Source organism: Drosophila takahashii, chromosome 2L (assembly GCF_030179915.1).
Source record: "Drosophila takahashii strain IR98-3 E-12201 chromosome 2L, DtakHiC1v2, whole genome shotgun sequence".
NCBI lineage: Eukaryota > Metazoa > Arthropoda > Insecta > Diptera > Drosophilidae > Drosophila > Drosophila takahashii.
Window position 1 is genome coordinate 24126028 of NC_091678.1, and position 20404 is coordinate 24146431.

The 20404-nt window shown below is 41.8% G+C and overlaps 5 protein-coding genes across 6 annotated transcripts; 3 read left to right on the forward strand and 2 right to left on the reverse strand.

Annotated features, from left to right (window-relative positions):
• Positions 1–278: 278 nt before the first annotated feature.
• LOC108062988 (eEF1A lysine and N-terminal methyltransferase homolog) lies at positions 279–3179 on the reverse strand. The gene is made up of 8 exons (XM_017149897.3): positions 2999–3179; positions 2782–2904; positions 2243–2479; positions 1973–2180; positions 1288–1906; positions 1036–1228; positions 839–978; positions 279–783 (listed from the first exon to the last, which is right to left on the reverse strand). Exons 1-8 carry the CDS (start codon positions 3088–3090, stop codon positions 374–376), a joined length of 2022 nt encoding a protein of 673 aa, XP_017005386.2. The 5' UTR covers positions 3091–3179; the 3' UTR covers positions 279–373.
• A 738-nt stretch (positions 3180–3917) lies between these two features.
• On the forward strand, positions 3918–5871 carry LOC108063010 (retinol-binding protein pinta). The gene is made up of 4 exons (XM_017149927.3): positions 3918–4401; positions 4472–4819; positions 4875–5247; positions 5307–5871. The coding sequence occupies exons 2-4, from the start codon at positions 4515–4517 to the stop codon at positions 5568–5570; spliced, it is 942 nt and encodes a 313-aa protein (XP_017005416.2). The 5' UTR covers positions 3918–4401; positions 4472–4514; the 3' UTR covers positions 5571–5871.
• Positions 5872–6045: 174 nt separating this feature from the next.
• LOC108063009 (uncharacterized) lies at positions 6046–7660 on the forward strand. The gene is made up of 3 exons (XM_017149926.3): positions 6046–6185; positions 6237–7311; positions 7372–7660. The coding sequence occupies exons 1-3, from the start codon at positions 6148–6150 to the stop codon at positions 7486–7488; spliced, it is 1230 nt and encodes a 409-aa protein (XP_017005415.2). The 5' UTR covers positions 6046–6147; the 3' UTR covers positions 7489–7660.
• Positions 7661–9565: 1905 nt separating this feature from the next.
• On the forward strand, positions 9566–11119 carry LOC108062982 (uncharacterized). The gene is made up of 3 exons (XM_017149882.3): positions 9566–9632; positions 9686–10760; positions 10821–11119. The coding sequence occupies exons 1-3, from the start codon at positions 9595–9597 to the stop codon at positions 10932–10934; spliced, it is 1227 nt and encodes a 408-aa protein (XP_017005371.2). The 5' UTR covers positions 9566–9594; the 3' UTR covers positions 10935–11119.
• Positions 11120–13164: 2045 nt separating this feature from the next.
• Positions 13165–19784, reverse strand: Tango1 (transport and golgi organization 1). 2 transcript variants are annotated; one of them, XM_017149915.3, is made up of 8 exons: positions 19507–19784; positions 17431–19398; positions 16514–16950; positions 16323–16455; positions 15067–15691; positions 14907–15008; positions 13381–14140; positions 13165–13325 (listed from the first exon to the last, which is right to left on the reverse strand). In XM_017149915.3, the coding sequence occupies exons 1-7, from the start codon at positions 19655–19657 to the stop codon at positions 13417–13419; spliced, it is 4140 nt and encodes a 1379-aa protein (XP_017005404.2). In that variant the 5' UTR covers positions 19658–19784; the 3' UTR covers positions 13165–13325; positions 13381–13416. The 2 variants fall into 2 exon arrangements, with proteins under 2 accessions (XP_017005404.2, XP_017005403.2); XM_017149914.3 differs by having other exon boundaries at positions 13165–14140.
• Positions 19785–20404: the final 620 nt, after the last annotated feature.

Below are 20404 nucleotides of genomic sequence, written 5' to 3' on the forward strand. Positions count from 1 at the left end.
AGTGAAGATAAAGTGAGAGTTCCTTTTGTGTTGCAGTGAAATGCAAATGACTGTTAAGCGAAAAACAACAAATTTAAGTATAGTACTTATATATTTTGTAGTATGCTTGCTTGCATAGCTTAAACCAGCCTAGGTTAATTGTGTACGTATATTCCAAGCCTCGTCATTCTTGCTATATTCGCCCAATCCCACGATTATGTACTTTAAGTGATGAACGAAACATTTGCAAATTATTGCCACACATTTAGTTTGTTATTCTTAGCAATTTCTACATAAAATTAGTTAATAGTTTAGTCTTTATTTATAACTAAATACAATTAACATTTATTTAAAAAAGTAAATCGTCTTTGCTAATGGTTCTACTTCATAAAGATTATATTTTTAACTCGCTGAGGAACTCTGCTACCTCGAGGGCATCCTCGTTGGCCAGTTTGGTTTCCTTGACGGCACTATTCAATCCTCGGCCAGCGGTGCCCATGCTCTTCTTCCACTGTTCGACAGTTTTGTACTTTTCATCGTTGGCACAGTATACAATCTCGTTGATGTCCTCGTCTAATTTGTAGCTGCACACAGCGGGGAAGACTTTGTGCAGATTTTCGAGGGCCTCGGTGCGCAGGCTTTCATCGCGACACACAAGATTGAGCATGAAGAGACCTTTGGGTCCGATAATCTCCTTGATGTGCTGCAGGATTTTATCGGCTAGGAAACTTTGGGGCGGGCAACTCATACCCAAACTGAGATCCTTGCTGTCCACATCGAACAAGACGGCATCAAAGTGGATATCTAGAATAAAACAGCATTAAGGAAATTGAAAGAAACCCAAATCGTAGGTTCTTACCTTCATTGCGACAGCGCTCTACGAAATCCAGGCCATCATCAATAACTACATGGAAGCGTTTGTCCTGCTTGAGCTCGAAATACTGCTCAGCCACCTCCAACATAATGGGATCGATTTCCACTGCCGTAATTCTGGCTTGGCTGGAAGATAAATTAAATTATATTAATATTTACTTAATAAAGTGACTCTAAACATACGGCAAAGCGGCGTGAAGAAAGCTGCAGAGGCCACCGCCTCCCAAGCCGATGACCAGAACATCCTTTTCCACATCCTTTTTGGTGTTCTGCACTGTTGTGGCCAATTGGACACCCACGGACATGTACAAATGATGCTGGCAGGCCAAGTAACCAAAGTCGATCTTCTTACGCTCCTTTTTGCCCTTAATTTTGACTAAAATAAAATATATGTATTAATAACATTGTTAAATTGAATAGTGTAGGTATATTTACTTGTTTTAACCAAGGCTTCCGACTGCACAACAAACTGATTGCTGAGGAAAATGAGGCGTCGCAGGGTTTTGCCATTGGCCTCCACCTCCTCAATTCGGAAGTCTCCGGATATTTTTGAGAAACCACAAATAAGAGTCTCCCTTTTGCCCACATCGGATCCAAGAGATAGATACGGTATTTGTTCGTTGAGACCAGCCGGCGAAAGATTCTTTATGCTGTCGGCCAACTCTAGTTTAACTTCGTCCAAGGTACTATAGACTTGATCACGATGAAGGGTAACCACAGCCAGTCGCTGGAAGTTGGCAGAGTCCTGGAGCTTTTTCCGCCCAACAGGCGTGGCAAAAAGCCACTCCACCTCCCTTCCCTGAGGAACAATAAACGCTGCATACTTGCCGAGTCCTCGAGCTGGCGGCTTGTCCAGTATGTGGATCGTATAGCGAGGAGTTTGCTCCGAGGGTCGATGCAGATCCATTATCACCTCATTGTGACCAGCTATGTTGGATCTGGCTAAACCGTTGCAAACCAAGGCGGCCTTTTGTACAGAGGAAACTGCGTTATTCAGTTCGGAGACTGCCGTAAATCTCTGCATTTTATCGTTGCCAAAACCGAACTCCAAGATCTAAAAGTGAACATTAATTATGCTTAAATTCTCTAATATTTGAAAACACAGAAAGAGGCAACTCACAGGCATCGGAAGACTCTTGAACTTGGTGGCAACAACTACGAAAACTGGCAGTGTCAAGGCATCATCGGCATTTTTCTCCTTGTTGGCCTGTTCCACTCCCAGGCAGTGGACAATTCTCAGCATGCAATTGTGCTTGGGCAGGAACTCCAGTAGGAAGTTAAGGATGTGCTCCTGGAGCAGTGAAATGCCTACATAGCGGCCACCATTGCTATTATATAAAGAAGGGAAAATGTAAGAATCATTCGAATTAATATAACTTAAATTCCCTACCGCATCGTCCTCAGTATCTCCTTAAAATAGTTCTCCACTATCAGTCTCGTTTCGGGGGCATCATCCGCAAACAAAGCATCCAGAGTTCCCTTGTCCAAAGCAACTGAGAAGCTTTCATCCGGGAAAGTCATGGCTGTGGCATCCATTTGGAGGAATTTCATATCAGGACGGGTTTTGGCATTCAGTTCCAACATTTTCTTCACAGCGACTGGTGAGATATCAATGTTTGTAATTTCCCTGAGGGAAAAATTAAATATTAATAATTGGGATTAGAAATAGAAATAATAAATCAGGTATTTCTGGGCCTGGAAATATTAAAGTGATAATTCTTAATAAAGAACTTTCTTATTTTTAAGATAGTAAATGTGTGCGAATTATTTAACTACATATAAACAAATTTAAGAGATAGCATTTCTACAATGTTTTAATAATGAAATAACTACCATACGTTGGTAACAAAGTTTGTACAATGATATAAATGAATATTTAAAGTAGGCAATCTGTATTCTCTTGTACATGTCTCAATAAGAAATCCTTACCGAAATCCCGTGTCGTACATGTCCATACTCAGTTTTGAGTTACCACATCCCAGCATCAAGATTTTGTCAACCGGCTTGATATATTTATGGATCTGATCGCACAGCTCAAGATATTCGCCGTACCTGGGAAATAAAATAGGTATTGTTTCAGCAAAAAACACATGTTGCTCGAGTTTTCCCGGAGAAGTCTCGACCAATTTGTTGCCCAAATACATACCACTCGAAGGCCTTTTCACCCCGCTTTTTGAAGAACTCGTTCCAATAATCCGTCTGCGCGAATTCCTCGCGTGTTTTGGGTAGTAAATTCATTGTTTCAATAACAATAAAAAGGATGCAAAAAATAAACAATAAAGCGGCAAAATGTGATTGTTTAGTGTGTTGCCATCTGACGGTGTGGCCGTTGGGGCTCAACGTAAAAAAGCACTAGAAAATACCAAACGGCAAAATGACGGTATTTCCTTGGGCGGCAGATCGTTATTTTCAAAAAAGTGGGATGAACTATGTTTTTATTTAGGAAGCGTAAATTAATGATTTGTTTTTATTGTTTACAAAAAATACATTTGTAAATTATATTAAAAATTAATGTGAAATATGTATTTGTTCTCGACAGAAACATGGTTTTCTGGATAATAAACGATTGTTTTGAAATTTAAAATATATATAAATTAATGATTTGTTTTTATTGTTTACAAAAAATACATTTGTAAATTAATGATTTGTTTTTATTGTTTACAAGAAATACATTTGTAAATTATATTAAAAATTAATGTGAAATATGTTTTTGTTCTCGACAGAAACATGGTTTTCTGGATAATAAACGATTGTTTTGAAATTTAAAATATAATCAACATTATAAGAGAATTACCTACTTATTATATTTTATTTATTTATCCAGAGGAGTATAGAGATAGAAGGGAGACTTTTCTTATCTGGTGGCTTGTAAACATTTGACTAGCAAGTTAAAAAAGTACAAATATATATATGTATACTTCATAATAGAGACATTTTCATCGACCTTTCTCCTGCCATGTCCATGAAAAACATGTTTTCCGGATTTTCCTGCATAATGTAGGAATACAAAATGAAGTACAAAAAGAATTAAAAAAAACCGAGTTACTCTTCTTTGCTTAATTTCCTTGTTGACTTTCAAGTTTGCGAGTTCGCGTTCAACGAACAAGGCACGTTATCAATCCGCTTTTCGTTAAGTAATTGCACTCGATTAACCTTCTTTATCAATGGGATTTAACAGCTCATATCTGGGCCAGCAAAACCGCAGCCGCATGCACTCAAAAAATAAATCCAAAGCCAATTAAGACAATCAATCGCAATGCGACCCATAACGAAGTGAGCCGACTGGAATACTGCAAGCGCCAGCCCGGTACTGGTACCACCCACCGTTGGGCCCCCAAGCCACCCGCCACCACCCACAACCACCCTGTCCACAAATGTCTTCGTGCCTTGTTAAATCGGCTTATGATCAGGCAAAAGTACGTTGATTCCACATGTTACTCGTATATCAATTTGGCAGTCGACGAGGTATTTTCAAACGGTAAACATATGCACGCAATCCGATTTCCCATCGGCAGAGTTACTTCGAATAGTCAAAACTGCAGCTGGGAAGTAAGTATCAATGTAATGAGAGGTGACCGCGGTAAAATAACGATTTTTACCATTTTTTCGCGCCAATTAGGGAATTACTAAGGGATTATTATTGGAAAAGCAAACCTTATAGAATGACTTTGGTGCGACCCCTTAAGCCCGCCCTGCAAGCCATATGCATTAAGGAATTAAACGAGGTGCCCCAGCGGGTGTCCCAGGATATCGAGGCACTACGGGAATGGGTCTTGAAGCAACCTCATCTGCGGGCGTGCACCGATGACCAGTTTCTCCTCGCCTTTCTGCGAGGAACCAAGTTTAGCCTGGAACGGGCAAAAGAAAAGTTCGATCGGTTCTACACCCTGCAGGGATCCATACCCGAGGTCTTCAATGATCGGCGCCTGGCCACCGATCCGCTGGTCCTAGATATCATAAGGATGGGGTAAGAAAGGTTAAAGACAGAGTTAAAAAACCATTAACATCAACTCTTCTCAAAGAGTACTCCTTCAAATTCCCATGGATACGGAGGATACAGGACCTCGAGTGAGCATTATTCGTGCCGGTTCCTACGACACCAGCAAGTACAAGTTTCAGGACATAATACGGGTCGGTTCCATGTTCGGCGAGATCATGATGTTCGAGGACGATAATGCCACGGTCAGCGGTTATGTGGAGATTATGGACATGTCCGGGGTTACGGGTGCCCACCTCTTTGCCCTCCAGCCCCAGTTGCTGAGTAAGTTTTCCACCTATGCGGATGAGGCGATGCCCACTCGCCAGAAGGGCATTCACTTTATCAATGTCCCTGCGGCCTTCGAAACTGGTTTCAATTCGTTGCGATCCTTCTTTCCGGCCAAAATCAAGAGTAGGGTGAGTACTAAAAACTACACATTATATCCATTTGGGTTCTGGAAAATTATTTCGTTTAGATTTCGGTGAGCTCAGATCCTTCGGCTATATTCGATATAGTGCGTCGCGAATACTTACCCAAGGAATACGGAGGAACTGGTGGCAGTATGCAGGACATAAGCCAGACCATGGAAGCGAAGCTTTCCAGTTATGGACCCTACTTTCAGGAATCCCAGAGTTTCGGCGTTGATAACAAGTTGCGAGAATTCGGTGATAATGGGCGGAAGAACCATCGCTCCTCCTTTGGGGCTGTGGGGTCCTTTCGAAAACTGGAAATCGACTGAAATTTACCGGCCCGAGTTTATTAATGTCAACAACGAAGATACCTTAATCTTATCTGGAAAAGCAAGGCAGTCGCAATATCAAACTTATTGAAGTGTAGATTATTAAATTTAATGTGGATTATTTCTGAGCCTAAAACTAGTGAAGCAATAACCCCGATTCGTCAGAGAATGTGATATCAGACATTTTCAGGAGAAAATTGTGTTTTTTTTTTATTATTTACATATGTACATATAAATTTATAATTAAAATGACATTATTATTATTGTTAATACATTTTACAATGAATGAATTTAGCATGTTTTATATTATACTTAGGGTTTAGTTAAATTCATATGACTATAGTCATATATTTGAGGTAGGTACTAGAGGTACTGGTTCTTTTCTAGTTTTTTAGTATGACCTGCGTAAGTTGAGCTTTTGTGGGATCCAATGAATACCCCAGTTGGGGAAATTTGGATTCGATAGTGTAGAACTCAAAGCTTTTACGGTCAAAAGCTTATTGATAGCACATATGTTTTCGTCATTGGAGGCAACAAATTTTACCTCTTCACTGCCGGTTAGTTTAATCCTGTAAGAATGGCGTGCATTGATCATCTCAATGATGACTGCCTCCTGTAAGTGACACCAAAAGCAATATGGTAAAGAACTAAATAACAGTTGAATAGTAAAATCGTAGAGTACCTGAACCTGGAGGAGCAACTGCAGCTATGGAAGAGTTCCGAGCCATCATCCCGCCTGAGATCGGTGCTTACGTACACCTGGCAGCACCAGACAGATCACTCCCTGGACCAGGAGACATTCGAGGGAAATCCCGACATCCTCCAAGAATTCCTGCAGTCCATCCGCCTCACGGTGGCGGAACTCACGCTCCGGTACCTGGACTTGGATCAACTCAAGCACTGGAAGAACCACACCTTTCCCAATTTGAGGAATCTCACCTACATGGGGGACGAAAACAATGAGATGGAGGGAGACTCTGACATTGCGATTCTGGTGAACTGTTTTCCGCTGCTGGAGGGCATTGGGATAAGCGGAAACGCCAGTGGTCAACACATCAGTCAGTGGCGGAATCTTCGAAGACTCGATCTTCAGCTTTGCTGGTACCTGAGCACCCAGTTCTTCGAGGAAATCTGCCAGAACCTTGGGAACCTTCAGACCCTGAGCATCCAGTGGCACAAGGCGGAGGAAGATGCCTATGTGCGGGCCATCAGTTCGCTGCAGGAACTGGAGGAGCTGGAGTTGGACATCGTCCACCTAGGCATCGAAAACACCAGCAAACTAATGCGTCTGCCCAGGCTGAGAAAGCTGCGACTGCAGAATTACGACCAGTTGGACGATTTGTTGTCGGAAATCGGACGTCTAAGAGGTCAGGATGTGGTAACGGCCGCTTTCAGCGATAATATCTGGATGAGGCGAACTGAAGTATTGGCCAAGTTCCGAAACCTCCGGTGCCTGACTCTTGTCGACGATGAAGGCTGTGGTGCCATTGACTTTCGAACGATAACCAACTGCTTTCCTCTGTTGGAGCAACTGCATCTGGAAAACTCAAGAATTTGGTCAAATGCCGACGGGATTTGGGACACGGTGCTTGCCTGCCCAAGACTCAGGGTCTTCAGCATATCCAACCAGGTTCTGCACGACGAATTCTTCGCCTTTAGCAAGTCAATCATGAGCCGCGCCTTGAATCAGCGGAAGGAGGCGTTGACCATCCAATTCTATAAAACTGATAAAGAGGCGTTGGTATGTATATGAATAGTTTTTTAACGAATTGGTTAATTTATTACTGATCTTGTTCCCCAGATCGCCCAGCATTTTAGGCACCCGAAACTTATAGTTTCCTATAGTCCGACGAACAGCATCGATTCACAATTGCCAGGCGAGTGTATAGAGCTTGAATTTGTATTACAAGTAACGTGACTCGCAAAATGGGCGTAATTACGCATCATTTTGGAAAGCAACACCGTGTTATTTAATTAGTATTTATCTGGGGAAACTTTGCAAACAAAATTGTCAAAATGGTTGAAGTAAAAATAATGTAAATACTTAAATCTGTCAAATAAAATATTCGCCTAGTAAAGAGACTACCGAATAAAATAAATGCAATAGATGTTTAAAAAAATGTAACCTCTCAGGGCTATCATATTAATAGAAATTATTTCGGATTTGTGCTTTGGCAAATAGCTCGGTGAATAATAATATTTTTGACTAAAAAAACAAGAGAGAACGCTATAGTCGGGTGCCCCGACTATCAGATACCCGTTACTCAGCTAAAGGGAGTGCGAAAGAGATGGAGAAAAACTTTGATCCGCCGTAACTTTTTAACGAATGGTCCGATTTAAAAAATTTCTTCTACATTTCGATAGGTATTGATAAACACAATAAAACTGCATTTTTACTTTTCCAAAATATTGAAATTTTTAAAATCGTATATATGCGATTGTGGGCGTTAGAGGGGGCGTGGCACCCTTTTGAAACAATCTTGCGCTGCGTAGGAACTCCTAGAATCTGCATGCAAAATGTCAATCTTCTAGCTTTTATAGTTTCCGAGATCTCAGCGTTCATACGGACAGACGGACAGACAGACAGACAGACGGACAGACGGACAGACGGACAGACGGACATGGCTAGATCGACTCGGCTAGTGATCCTGATCAAGAATATATATACTTTATGGGGTCGGAAACGCTTCCTTCTACCTGTTACATACTTTTGCACGAATACAATATACCCTTTTACTCTACGAGTAACGGGTATAATAAATTAATTCTAACCCGATTCTGGTATTGGGTTTTTGTTATTGTGTTTAATTGGAGGCAATGGTGACATCCACTTTATCAATGTCCCTGCGTCCTGCCAAAATCAAGAGTCGGGTGACTTCTAGTTGAGTTCAGGAAAACATATCGTTTAGATCTCGGTGAGCTCCGATCCTTCGACTATATTCGATATAGTGCGTCCCGATTACCTACCCAAAGAACACGGAGGATTGAAAATCTTCCAACTACCTTTTATATACTTTTGCACGAACGCAAAATACTCTTTTACTCTACGTCCATCTGTTTATGTGAATGCTGTGCTATCGGAAGCTTTAAGAGCTGTGGTTTAGATTTCGATTCCTTAGCTTTTTATTCAGCGCAAGTTTGTTATGCGAATGAGCCACGCCCACTCTAACGCCCACAATCGCTTACGAAGCTAAGGTCTGCGTAGCACCCACAGTTTTAAAGTTTTGGGAGAAATGTAAATGGGATCTTGTTTTAATTATTAATGCCCATCTAACACCCAATAAATGTTAAAATTTAATCATTAAATCATCATAATCATAATCATCATAATTTAATGCATATAACATGCATTTAAATTTTTTCTAAATATGTTACTCTGGCAACCACATTTTTAAAGCTAGAGAGTAAAAACGTTCTATACAGATTGTTCTAGTGCCTATTAAGACCATGTTTGCTTCCGCCGAGTGCCACGCCCACAAAACCCTTCAACGTTAAAATCGGTATAGCGCCCGCATTTTTATAGATTTTGTAAAAGTGTAAATGAGGTTTTGTTTCGACTATCAACACCCATATACTATATACTTATCCAATCCTTATCCTTAACCTTCATTAAAATGTTATGCGCAATCAAAATTTCATATCTCCGTCTCCCTCGCATTCCCTTTGGCTGAGTAACGGGTATCCTATCACAAAGGGTCGATTCGCGGGAGAGAGTTGATAAGGCAAACAGATGTGGTCTCTGCGTAGACCATAGATAAGTATATTATAAGAATTTCATGTTAGTTACTTGAGCAAAGACTTCGTGAAATACAATCAGTTTTTATAGAGAACTCAGCGGTGAAGGTTGTTTTCCTTATTACAGGATAACCCTACCAAAACATTTTTGGTATTTAGTACTATAATAATATAGATATATTATCGGATAAAGAGCAGTTACTACCTTCCCTTAATCTCCATTTGAGGTCTATTTAAATTTGAATGACTATAGGTACTACAGGTTCCGCATAACAGTTTTCCAAAGGTAATGGCGTGCATTGATAATCTCAATGATGACTGCCTCCTGTAAGTGACTCTGAAAGTAACCTAGTAAATAATTCGGAATAACAGTTGAATAGTAAAATTGTAGAGTACCTGAACCTGGAGGACCAAGTGCAGCTATGGAAGAGTTCCGAGTCCTCATCCCGCCTGAGATCGGCGCTTTCGTATGCCTGGCAGCGCCAGACAAATCACACCGTTAATCGGAAAACATTTGAGGGAAATCCCGACGTTCTCCACGAATTCCTGAGGTCCATCCGTCTCACTGTGGCAGAACTTTCGCTCGAGAACCTGAATATGGATCAACTTAAGCAGTGGAAAAACCACACCTTTCCAAATATGAGGGATTTGAGCTACACGGTGCATAGAGACAATAAGATGGAGGAAGACTCTGACATTGCGATTCTGGTGAACTGTTTTCCGCTGCTGGAGGGTTTTGAGGTATGTGCAAACGCCAGCGGTCAACATATTAGTCAGTGGAGAAATCTTCGCCGACTCGATCTTCAGCTATGCTGGTACCTGACCACCCAGAACTTCGAGGAAATCTGCCAGAGCCTTGGGAACCTTCAGACCCTGAAAATCCAATGGCTCATACATGAGGAAGATGACTTTGTGCGGGCCATCAGTTCGCTGAAGGAACTGGAGGAGCTGGAGTTGCACATCTACGACCTAGGCACTGAAAACACCAGCAAACTAATGCGTCTGCCCAAGCTGAGAAAGCTGCGACTGTGGAATTACGACAATTTGGACAAAATCCTGTCGGACATTGGTCGTCTGAGGGGTCAGGATATGGTATCAGCCGTTTTCGAAGATAACATCTTCATTTGGAAAACTCGAGTAATGTCCAAGTTCCGATACCTACGGTGCCTAACTCTTGTCAATGGTGAAGAATGTGATGCCATTGACTTCCGCTCTATTACCAACTGCTTTCCTCTTTTGGAGCAACTGCACCTGAAGAGCTCAAGAATTTTGTCAAATGCCAACGAGATATGGGACGTGGTGCTTGCATGCCCCCGACTCAGGGTCTTCAGCATGACCAACCAGGTTCTGCACGACGAATTCTTCGCCTTTAGCAAGTCAATCATGAGCCGCGCCTTGAATCAGCGGAAGGAGGCGTTGACCATCCAATTCTATAAAACTGATAAAGAGGCGTTGGTATGTATATGAATAGTTTTTTAACGAATTGGTTAATTTATTACTGATCTTGTTCCCCAGATTGCCCAGCATTTTAGGCACCCGAAACTTATAGTTTCCTATAATCCGACGAACATCAATACACGATTACTTTACGCTATTATAGAGCTTGAATTTGTACTACAAGAGACGTGACGTGACGCACAAAATGCGTAATTCGTTATTCATTTTGGAAAGCAGCAACTTTAAAATGCAATTACAAGAGAACCATGCATTTGCGCCGATAATCTTCTGCACGTAATCTTCTAGACTATTACCTTTAGAATTTATGTTGGAAGTTTGGCAAACAAAATTATTTAAATTCTTGTTAAAAATATTATTAATATCACTATGGACGGCAGTCCATGTAGTGACGAAGCGCACCAGGAGAGTGTGCGAAGGCGACTACTATCATATAGCCGCAAAATTGAAAATCGGCAGTGATAGTCCGATCGTAATGAGTAATACACCAATCGAAAGGTATTGCAAAAACTTAAAGGATTGCATACCAAGACTTTAAGAAAATCAATTGGCTTGGGAGAGAGAGCGGTGAAAGTGAAAAATTGAAAATTTCGAAATTTGGAGCTGTTGGGGCCGGTGGGGATAAATGCCCCCTCGCAATGTTTTAGTTGTATTCCTCTTGAAAATACCCGTCGAATGAGGGATCATTTGTCAAAATCCGACTCTCCGTTCAAAAGTTATAGCCAAAATAAGATTTTCTTCTTCTTCCCAAAATGAAAATTAATTTCTGTTTGTCCACTTGTCCACTTGTCCACTTGTCCACTTGTCCACTTGTCCAAAACATGTTTTTTAAGTTTTGAAAATTTTATATGACGTTCATGACATCGATATAAAAAACTTTTGTTCTACCACTTTTGGAAAAACTCGCTAGTTTAGCGGGAAAACAGCTATAAATAGCTAAAAATCGGAAAGCCGTAACTTCTATACTACTAAAGCTACAGACTTGTGCTGCATCTCGTTTGAAAGGTATTTTTAAATGCTATAAACGCCTTCTATATGCAATTTGTGTAAATGTAATAATTAAAAAAATATGAACAAAAGACAATTTTTTAAAACTTTTTTTTTAGCTTTTTTTTATTTTTCTCAAAAACGGCTCTAACGATTTTCTTTAAAACCTTAAACTGTATAGCCCTTGAGATTCCTTAAATTTTGGTATATAACACATTACTGTAAAAAGTCACGTTTAAAAGTTATTTTTATACGAAAATAGCCACTTTTGCCAGCTCGAACAATTAACGCTCCCTGAGTATTGAATTTTGTGGGAGGGTATCCGAACTGTATTTTAGGGTCATGGAATCAGTAAATTTGCACTTAAGAGTTCCATATAGGAATCTTTTGTTCTACGACTTTTGGAAAAAGCCGCTACTTTAGCGGGAAAATAGCTAAAAATGGCTAAATTTCGTTAGTTTTTAAGTTCTACACTACTAAAGGTACAGACATGTGCTATACCTCGTTTAAAAGGTATTTTGAAATACTTCAACGCCTTTTTAACTTAATTCGTTAAAATACAATAGTTTAAGAATTATGATTTATGACCAATTTAAATTTAAATGTTTATATTAGCACCTATGAGAGCAAAAGTAAACAAACAAAAACTTCTGATATCAAATAAAAACACCTCTTAACGAGGTAAAAAACTAGTGACGATCGCACCTTCAACGTACAAAAGTTCTGATATCAACTTTTGTGACGAAAAATAATTTTAGATGCGACTAAATAAGTACGCTACCTAAAATTTATTCATTCGGCACGCTAAAACAGAAAAACATTCGTGTAGATATTAAATATTTGCTAAAGCGGGCCGAACGAGTAAATTTTAGGTAGCGTACTTATTTAGTCGCATCTAAAATTATTTTTCGTCACAAAAGTTGATATCAGAACTTTTGTACGTTGAAGGTGCGATCGTCACTAGTTTTTTACCTCGTTAAGAGGTGTTTTTATTTGATGTTATATACAGGGACCGTAAGTAACAGTCATTTGAGACTTTTATTTTAAAAGAACTACTGTGATATTTAGTTTTAAACCTCAAAAATAACACTCTTTTTTACTCTTGTCCACAAAGCATATGCATTTCAACAAATCTGGAAAGCAAATTAACTGTTATTTGTCCATGTCTATAAAGTGCATAAAAACCAGTAAAATTGTTGATAAAAAATTGAACAAGTCTCAGTAGGCGTTTTAAAATAAAAGTGTCAAATAACTGTTATTTACGGTCCCTGGTTATAAATTATAATATAATATATGAGTCTAATAAATAATATAAATATAAAATATGCTTGAAATTGTCCAACTTCTCAAAAAAATAATTCAACAATAAAGAAAATAAATAAGTAAGTCCTATCCCGATTCTAGAGAAAAACAGCTGTTATTGGGTTTTTGTCATTGTGTTTAATTGTTTTTAATTTTCTTGGGTATCATTCACCATTCAGTCAGGAGTTTTCTTAGTGCTTGATGTTGATGGATTCTCCTGAGATCCCTGTTAGTGGAATCGATTTGAGAGGCCGAGCCGACCCGCCCCGACCCGACCTTTCGATAATCATGATTAATAAATATATTTGAACTAGTTTTGAGTCTAATATACTTGGTAGGACTTGGTTACACGGGAACTCCCCTTCCCTCATACTTCGCTGTAGGGTCGCGATGTCGCGCTGCGTCCCGACGAAACTGGCGGCGGACTCGGCGGTGGACTGAAGTCCGTCTCCGTATCGTTGTAGTTGTAGCGACTGTCCGACGGCGACAGCGAGCGATATGTGCGCGGCGAGTGGTTGTAGGAGTCGCGGTGGCGGCGGCCCCAGCTTCCGCTGTGCCTTCGGCGGCGGTCCATGCCCCGCTCGTCCTCCTCATCGTCGTCGTAGTCATCATAGTCGCTGTAGTCCGAGTACCGATCCCGATCGCCGCGGCTCGATGGCGGTGGGGAGCGCATGCGACCCAGCGGCGGGGGACGTGCCCCGCCCACTCCAGCTGGCGGCAGGAATGGCGGCGGCAGACCCATGAAGGGAGAGAAGGGCGCCGCCAGGAATGGCAGTGGATTTGGCATGTTCAGCAGTGGGGAACCCGGCAGGGGAAGCGGCGACGGTGCCGTCTTCAATTCCGCCCCCAGCACAGGCGCCGCTCCGTTGGCAGCGATGGCCTCCATGACGCCTGGATCTCCTCCTCCGCTGGCCATGGTGGTCAGCTTGCGCCTCAGGCCGGCGGCCTCGGCCAGCGCCTCTTCGCATCGGCGCTCTGACTGGCGCGCCGCAAGCCAAGACTCGTGAGCGCGGTTCTCCAGCGTGCCCATCTGGGCCTTGTGAGAGGCTATCTGGGCCTCGATCTCGGCGCGCAGTTCGTCATTCTGAGATCTGCAAAAGGGAATGTGTTTATAATCGAAGGCCCAATATTCAATACTGTCGCACAGTGGAGCGAAAAAGTCTGCCTTAAATCAGCGGAGCCCTAATTTATCATTATCTTTATCAATACCTTCAAGTAAAATATCTTCATGATGTTTGGGCGCGCGGATGAAACAGGGCTGACGGATATTTTAAATTATGAACATTTCTTGCTAACTTAAACTGCGGTTTTTTCAGAAGAGGCACAAAAGGGCAGGCTAATTTTTTCAGAATTTGTAGTTAAATATCTAAACTTTTTTTAAAAAAGAATACAACGGGGATCTAGGGTGTAACACACTTTACGTCCAAGAATATCCCAAAAAAGGAAATTTTTTTGGACCACTTTTAAAAATTTAAAAATAATAGTAATTATGCGCTTACAATTTTTATTTTTTTTAATATTCTAAGAATTGGTTGCTCTTAAAATTTCAATCGTTACATATACAACTAAAGACCTTAGGCGCCTTCAGAATTATTTCAAAGATGTATAAAAATATTTTTTTCTCTTAATGGCTAATTGTAGCCAAATCAACTTTACAAATCTTTAGTGGGAGAACCATTCATCACAGATCACTTTTTCTTTTTGATTTTTAAAGAGAATGCAATTGTTTTTAAAGTTGCTTTGCTAAATTTTGGAAAATCTTAAAAAAAAAACCTTTTTGGCAGGCTTTTAGCTCTAGGGTCCCCACAGTGTGTCGTTGGACAGGCGGTATATTTTTATAGTAATCGGTTCACTTACTTGAGGGTTTGGATTTCGTTCTTCATCAGCGTCTGCGTTTCTACTGTGCTGGCATTTTCTCCCTGATGCTGCAGCCACTTGGTCTCCTGCAGACTCAGTTCTCTAAGAAGGTAAATAAAATTCAATGAAATTTTCACAAGAGCAATATTGGATAACCCACTTCTTAAGTTCGTTCTCCTTCTCACGGAAGTAGCCCGATAGGACTTCGAGTCGCGTCTGTGCTTCCAGCTTGTCGCGCTCTGATTGGTTGAAGTCCTGCTTCAGCTGCTCCACATCTGTACTCGACTGCTGCAGCTGGCTCTCCAGCCGCTGCTTGTGGGCCACCTCCTGCTCCACCTTCGCCTGCAGCTCGACGAACTTTTTATGGGCTGCGTTCAGTTCCCCGCGCGTCTTGGCTGAGGTGATCAGCTCCTGGACATTGAGGTTCGCATCCTTCTTCACTGCCTTTAGGCAATCCTCGAGCGCTTCGATCTTGGCCAGACTGGTCTGCAAATCGCCGTGTTCCCGCTCCCATTTGGCAGTCAGATCGAGAATTTGGTTCTGCAGTTTCTGCATTTCGTAATTGCGAGCCTCGAGCGCCTTGGCCAACTCTAATTCCGTCTCGGCCTTTATTTCCTCAAGACGTGATTGCAGCTTAGACTTTTCCATATCCAGCTCGTAGTTGTCCTCTTGCAGGGCCTTCAGTTCGCTGGTGAGGCGAGCTGTGGCCTCCGTGAAGGAGTATTGCAGTTCGCTGTTCTCGCGACTCTTCTCTGCCAGACTCGAATTGATCTCGATAATTATCTCTGCAAAGGAGAAGGAGTTTTACCCAACAGTATAATGTGCTAACTAACTACGACGTTAATTGTTTCGATTTCAGTAGAATATTTCCACTAATAAAGAATTAGTAGGTATTCAAGAATAAAATCCATTAAATAGTAGATAGCAATAAAAAATACATTTTCGATCTAAGACTCAAGAGAAAATATTGAAAATGTTCCGATTTCAGTAGAATTCTACTAATAAAAAGAATTAGTAGGTATTCAAGTATTAAATGTGAAAATATTGAAAATGTTTCGATTTCAGTAGAATATTTCCAATAATAAAAAGAATTAGTAGGTTTTCAAGTATAAAATGCATTAAATAGTAGACAGCAATAAAAAATACATTTTCATTCGATCTAAGATTCAAGTGAAAATATTTCCACTAATAAAAAGAATTAGTAGGTATATACATGCATTAAATAGTAGATAGCAATAATAAATACATTTTCGATCTAAGACTCAAGAGAAAATATTGAAAATGTTTCAATTTCAGTAGAATATTTCCACTAATATAAAGAATTATTGGGTGTTTAAGTATAAAAAATATTAAATAGTAGATGGCAATAAAAAAATATATAGATTCAAGAGTAAATAAGGTATAGCCTATACTCACTTTCTTGATCGTTGAGCTGTCGCTGCAGCTCATCAACAGTGCTCATGAAGGCCTCATCCCCATTCTGGCTGCTCAGCACCTCCGACAGCATTTTATTCAGCTCCAGGCCAGCTTCAGCCGCGTTATCCAGATCCTTGACACAAAACAGACTTGATAATTACCGCTTTATAAAATAAAATGTCTCGACCTACCCTTTCTAGCGAGCCAACCTGCTCCTGCAGCTTGGCCTTCTCGTAAAGCTCCGATTCTAGCTGCTTCTTGAGGTCAGCCACCATGTCGTTGGAGCCAAACGAATTGTCCTCAATGCTGGCCAACTTGGTTCGTGTGGTCATCAGGTCGTGCTTGATGATCAGGTTCTCCTTGTGGGATGCCAGCAGACTGCGCTCCAAGTGGTTCAGTTTCGAAAGGAGGGCTCCCTCCTGGCTGCTGTTGCAGAAGCAGTAGTAGGCGAGCACAAAGAACAAGGACGAGGCAGCCGCAATAACCACACACAGCAGAAGTTGGCTGTGATCCACCAGTTTGCCGGCCATTACCTCCGCGAAGTTATCAAGGGATATGGAGCTATGGCAGTGCTCATCCCGCGTTTGGAACCGAGCGCAGTAACCATCCACATCGGCAGGAGCAGAGTCTGTAAAATTTGAATGGAAAATAGTATAAGGAAATAAAGTTTCGATCTTTAAATCGTTCTCTTAACTGAAGATAAGCTTTTGTGTATTATTATTATTAGACCTCGGATTTGGCATATTTGCATATTTTTTATAGGATAAAGATAGGCATATAGATAGGCATATTTTAATTTTTTTTAAAGGGGCAGAATAGTTTTTGGAATAGTTTACTGAAGGTTCCTTAGAATTCCAGAAGGCTGCATTAAAAATTTGAGCCTCCAATTGTTTGCATATATTTTGCATGTTTTATGCATATATTTTGCATATTTCCGATATGCATCCGAATTTATTACATTTGAAAAATATAATGTATTTTATAAAAAAATGTTGGTAAAAAATCGGACCAAAAATGGACAAATATGCAAAATCCGAGGTCTAATTATTATTGATGACTTTGCTCAGCTGTTTCATTTTAAATGATGTGGATATTATGACTGTCTCACCTTCTACTTTCCTTTGAGATGCTGCCACCTCAACCTTTCCAGGATAGAGAATTCTTTGCAGCTCATCGCTGCTGTCCGATGGACCAGTCTGTGGCTCCTTTCCGATAAAATTGTTCACGGTGTCGACAATCGTGGCAAATAGGCCACCGCCTACGCTATCCTCCTTCACGGGCACCTCTGACACGGGACTAGAGGTCGCGGGCAGAGCTACTGGCTCCACGGAACCAACTCCCGCGCGCTCAGAGTCAGCTGGTGATGCTTGTGTGGTCTCCTCTTGGACTGCGCCATACGAAGACTCAGTGTCAGGGGTTGGAGTAGTTTGCTCGGCACTCGATGGGTAATTATAGGCACTTTCTGTGGGGTGATGATGGTGCTGGTGATGCTGCTCCTTGTAGTAGTCATTCGTGTTATCAAAAACTTTGTTGGACTGTGTATCCTTAGAATCATTAGGCTGCTGCAGATCGGCTTCCTGGGCCCGCAGTTGCTGCTCCGCTTCCTCACTTGCCCGCTGCTGCTGTTCGGCCAACTCTTGCAATCTCTTCTGCTGCTCTGCTTCCTCTTGCAACCTCTTCTCCTGCTCTGCTTCCTCCTGCAAACGCTTTTGCTGCTCCGCTTCCTCTTCTAATCTCTTTTGCTGCTCCGCTGCCTCTTGTAACCTAATTTGCTGATCCGCTTCTTCGATTAGTTTTTGCTTTTGCTGCTGCTCCTGCAATTGCTTATAGTAATCATTGGGATTCTCAAAGTTCTTCTTTTCGAAAAGGGGCGGCAGGCCAATAGGTTCAGCTGCCTCTGGAACCTCTGGAACAGTTGAGCTGGCCACTGACTCAGATGGCGCCTTTGTTTCCTCCTCGGATTGAGCCACAACAGGGTCAGCAGTGTTATCTTTTTCAGGCTCAGCCTGGATTTCATCAGAAAGCGTAGCTATTTCCTCTTTAACTTCGTCTTTGACAATCAGTTGCGGTGCCTCAGTGACTTCTTCGACTGCCTCCTTCACTTCCGTCGGATTTTCTGTGGCCGCCTCTGCGGGAAGTACTTCTTCCTGCTTTGGCACCTCACCTTCAACCGGCTTTGCCTTAAGCTCTTCCTTTTCGTCCTCCAATATGTCTGTTGCGTTCTTTTGCTCAACCGAAAGCGGGTTCAGTTCAATCGATTCGTTAATTGATTTCTTATCGTTTGTTTTTTCTATGATCGATTCGTTATCTTCGCTACCTTGTTTAAATTCGTCATCGTCGTCGTTGTCGTCGTCTTCGTCTGCCTCGTCATCCCCGTAGTCGAAATCCTCAGCGTCTTCAAGTTCAGCGTTGATGGCCTGCGGCAGTGGAGTTGGCTTCTGAGCGCCGGTGGCAGGTAGCTCATCCGTAGATACTTCCTGTGGCTTACTGGTCTCAGAAGTTGACGCCTGTGGCTCTTTCGTGTCAACAACTGCCGAGGCGGATTCGGATTTCTGCGCTTCTTGGGGATCTTCTGTCTTCTCTGGCACAATGGTGCCTTCGGTCACTGCCGGAATGGCCTCCAGGGGCAGCTCAGTGCCCTCCACCAGCTGCACCTGGACTTGGGAAGCCGCCGTAGGATGAGGAACCTGCTGATCCGTCAGTTTGTCCTGCTCCACCACTATTGAATCCACGGCAACCTTGAGTGGTGACGTTGTGGTCGTGGCCAGGTCATCGGCCGACTCCGAGGCGTTGAGAACGGGCTGCGGTGGGTTCTCCACGGTCTGGACGGGTGGACTGCCAAGTCCCAGCACTGGCAGCTCGTACAACAGGTCCTTGTCCAGGATCAGGACCTTCTTCTCCCTGATAAAGTCCTTGTTGGCATAGCCGCGCCGTCCGTTGATATCGACGCCCCACAGCTGCTTGTTGGAGCCGGCGCTCTTGGACAGGACGCGGATGGGGGAGTTGATTTTGAAGGATATCAGCCCCTCGCCGCCGCCGGCATAGCTCACTTTGGCAATGCCCGTCGAGATGATTTCTGCAAGGAGAAACAGCCGTCGAAATGCCACATTAATTATGCAATTTCAAGAGACATGGAACTATCAGGGGTCCAAGGTTGTCTTGTCTGGCCCAAGATTAAACTTACGTTCACATTTCGGGTCGGCGCACAGTCGCTTGTCGGAGAGAGTCGCCGCGGCCCACGTCAAAGTTGGAAGACAGCAGATCGCCAGGCCCACGAACAGGGCCAACTCACTCAGCTGGGGCTGCATTTTCGCTTTCTCGTTGGCCAGCCGCATTTTGCATCGTCTTGGGGCTCAGTGGACAGGTGAATTTAACTTATTTCGCTGCAGCTACTAGTTTTTTGTGTATAAAAATGGGTTCACTTTCAGCTGAGTTGGCTTTTCATCGGTGTGACCGTGTCGGGTGCGCCAACGTATGCTATGTGGGCCAAGGAAAAATACTAAAAATCAATTTCGGGATGTTTCCACTGGCCAGTATTTCCGCGTTCCGGTGGTGAAACCGCCTCCGTGAGTATTTTTGGGCTTAAAATTAAAAAAAAATGTATATAAGCTGTATTAGTTAAATGGATAAATAGATAAATTAGTAATTTTAATATAATAATTAATGATGAAAAAAGGTTCAGAGATTCAAGAGCCACTACCATTTTACCTCTGTTAACAAAAGTAAAAGACTTATGTGGTTTTTAAGCTCCCTATAATGCAGAAAATATTTGTAATTGAACTTGGTGGTTGCTAGTGGTATTGGGTGAACGTTATTTTGCTTATAAATATTCATACAAAATTATTTATTTTATTTTATTTTATTTTTGCAGCGCTTAATAATATACACAGATCGACGAAATCCGTCCGTCAGGTATAAGAGACAGAGGCAAAATAGTTCTGGAAAATTAAAGAAATATTATTTTCAGTGACAGTAAAATTAATGTTAATATTAATGTTATTATCAAACCACTACACAAATGCTGATCCACAAAAATATACGAAAGCAAAGCATTTCGTGCCTCCTTTGGCAATACTTTATGA

Bases quoted from the DNA above. Each gene is read 5' to 3' on its own strand.
- LOC108062988 (XM_017149897.3), bottom strand. From the start codon at position 3,090: ATGAATTTACTACCCAAAACACGCGAGGAATTCGCGCAGACGGATTAT. The intron at 1,907-1,972 runs GTGAGTTGCCTC...GTTCACTTTTAG, and splicing joins TCAAGAGTCTTCCGATGCCT to ATCTTGGAGTTCGGTTTTGG. The intron at 979-1,035 runs GTATGTTTAGAG...TTTATCTTCCAG, and splicing joins TTTCTTCACGCCGCTTTGCC to CCAAGCCAGAATTACGGCAG.
- LOC108063010 (XM_017149927.3), top strand. From the start codon at position 4,515: ATGACTTTGGTGCGACCCCTTAAGCCCGCCCTGCAAGCCATATGCATT. The intron at 4,820-4,874 runs GTAAGAAAGGTT...CTCTTCTCAAAG, and splicing joins CTAGATATCATAAGGATGGG to AGTACTCCTTCAAATTCCCA. The intron at 5,248-5,306 runs GTGAGTACTAAA...TATTTCGTTTAG, and splicing joins CGGCCAAAATCAAGAGTAGG to ATTTCGGTGAGCTCAGATCC.
- LOC108063009 (XM_017149926.3), top strand. From the start codon at position 6,148: ATGGCGTGCATTGATCATCTCAATGATGACTGCCTCCT. The intron at 6,186-6,236 runs GTAAGTGACACC...ACAGTTGAATAG, and splicing joins CTCAATGATGACTGCCTCCT to TAAAATCGTAGAGTACCTGA. The intron at 7,312-7,371 runs GTATGTATATGA...CTTGTTCCCCAG, and splicing joins AAACTGATAAAGAGGCGTTG to ATCGCCCAGCATTTTAGGCA.
- LOC108062982 (XM_017149882.3), top strand. From the start codon at position 9,595: ATGGCGTGCATTGATAATCTCAATGATGACTGCCTCCT. The intron at 9,633-9,685 runs GTAAGTGACTCT...ACAGTTGAATAG, and splicing joins CTCAATGATGACTGCCTCCT to TAAAATTGTAGAGTACCTGA. The intron at 10,761-10,820 runs GTATGTATATGA...CTTGTTCCCCAG, and splicing joins AAACTGATAAAGAGGCGTTG to ATTGCCCAGCATTTTAGGCA.
- Tango1 (XM_017149915.3), bottom strand. From the start codon at position 19,657: ATGCGGCTGGCCAACGAGAAAGCGAAAATGCAGCCCCAGCTGAGTGAG. The intron at 19,399-19,506 runs GTAAGTTTAATC...TTCTCCTTGCAG, and splicing joins CGCCGACCCGAAATGTGAAC to AAATCATCTCGACGGGCATT. The intron at 14,141-14,906 runs GTAAGTGAACCG...TCCCTTTTGCAG, and splicing joins AACGAAATCCAAACCCTCAA to ATCTCAGAATGACGAACTGC.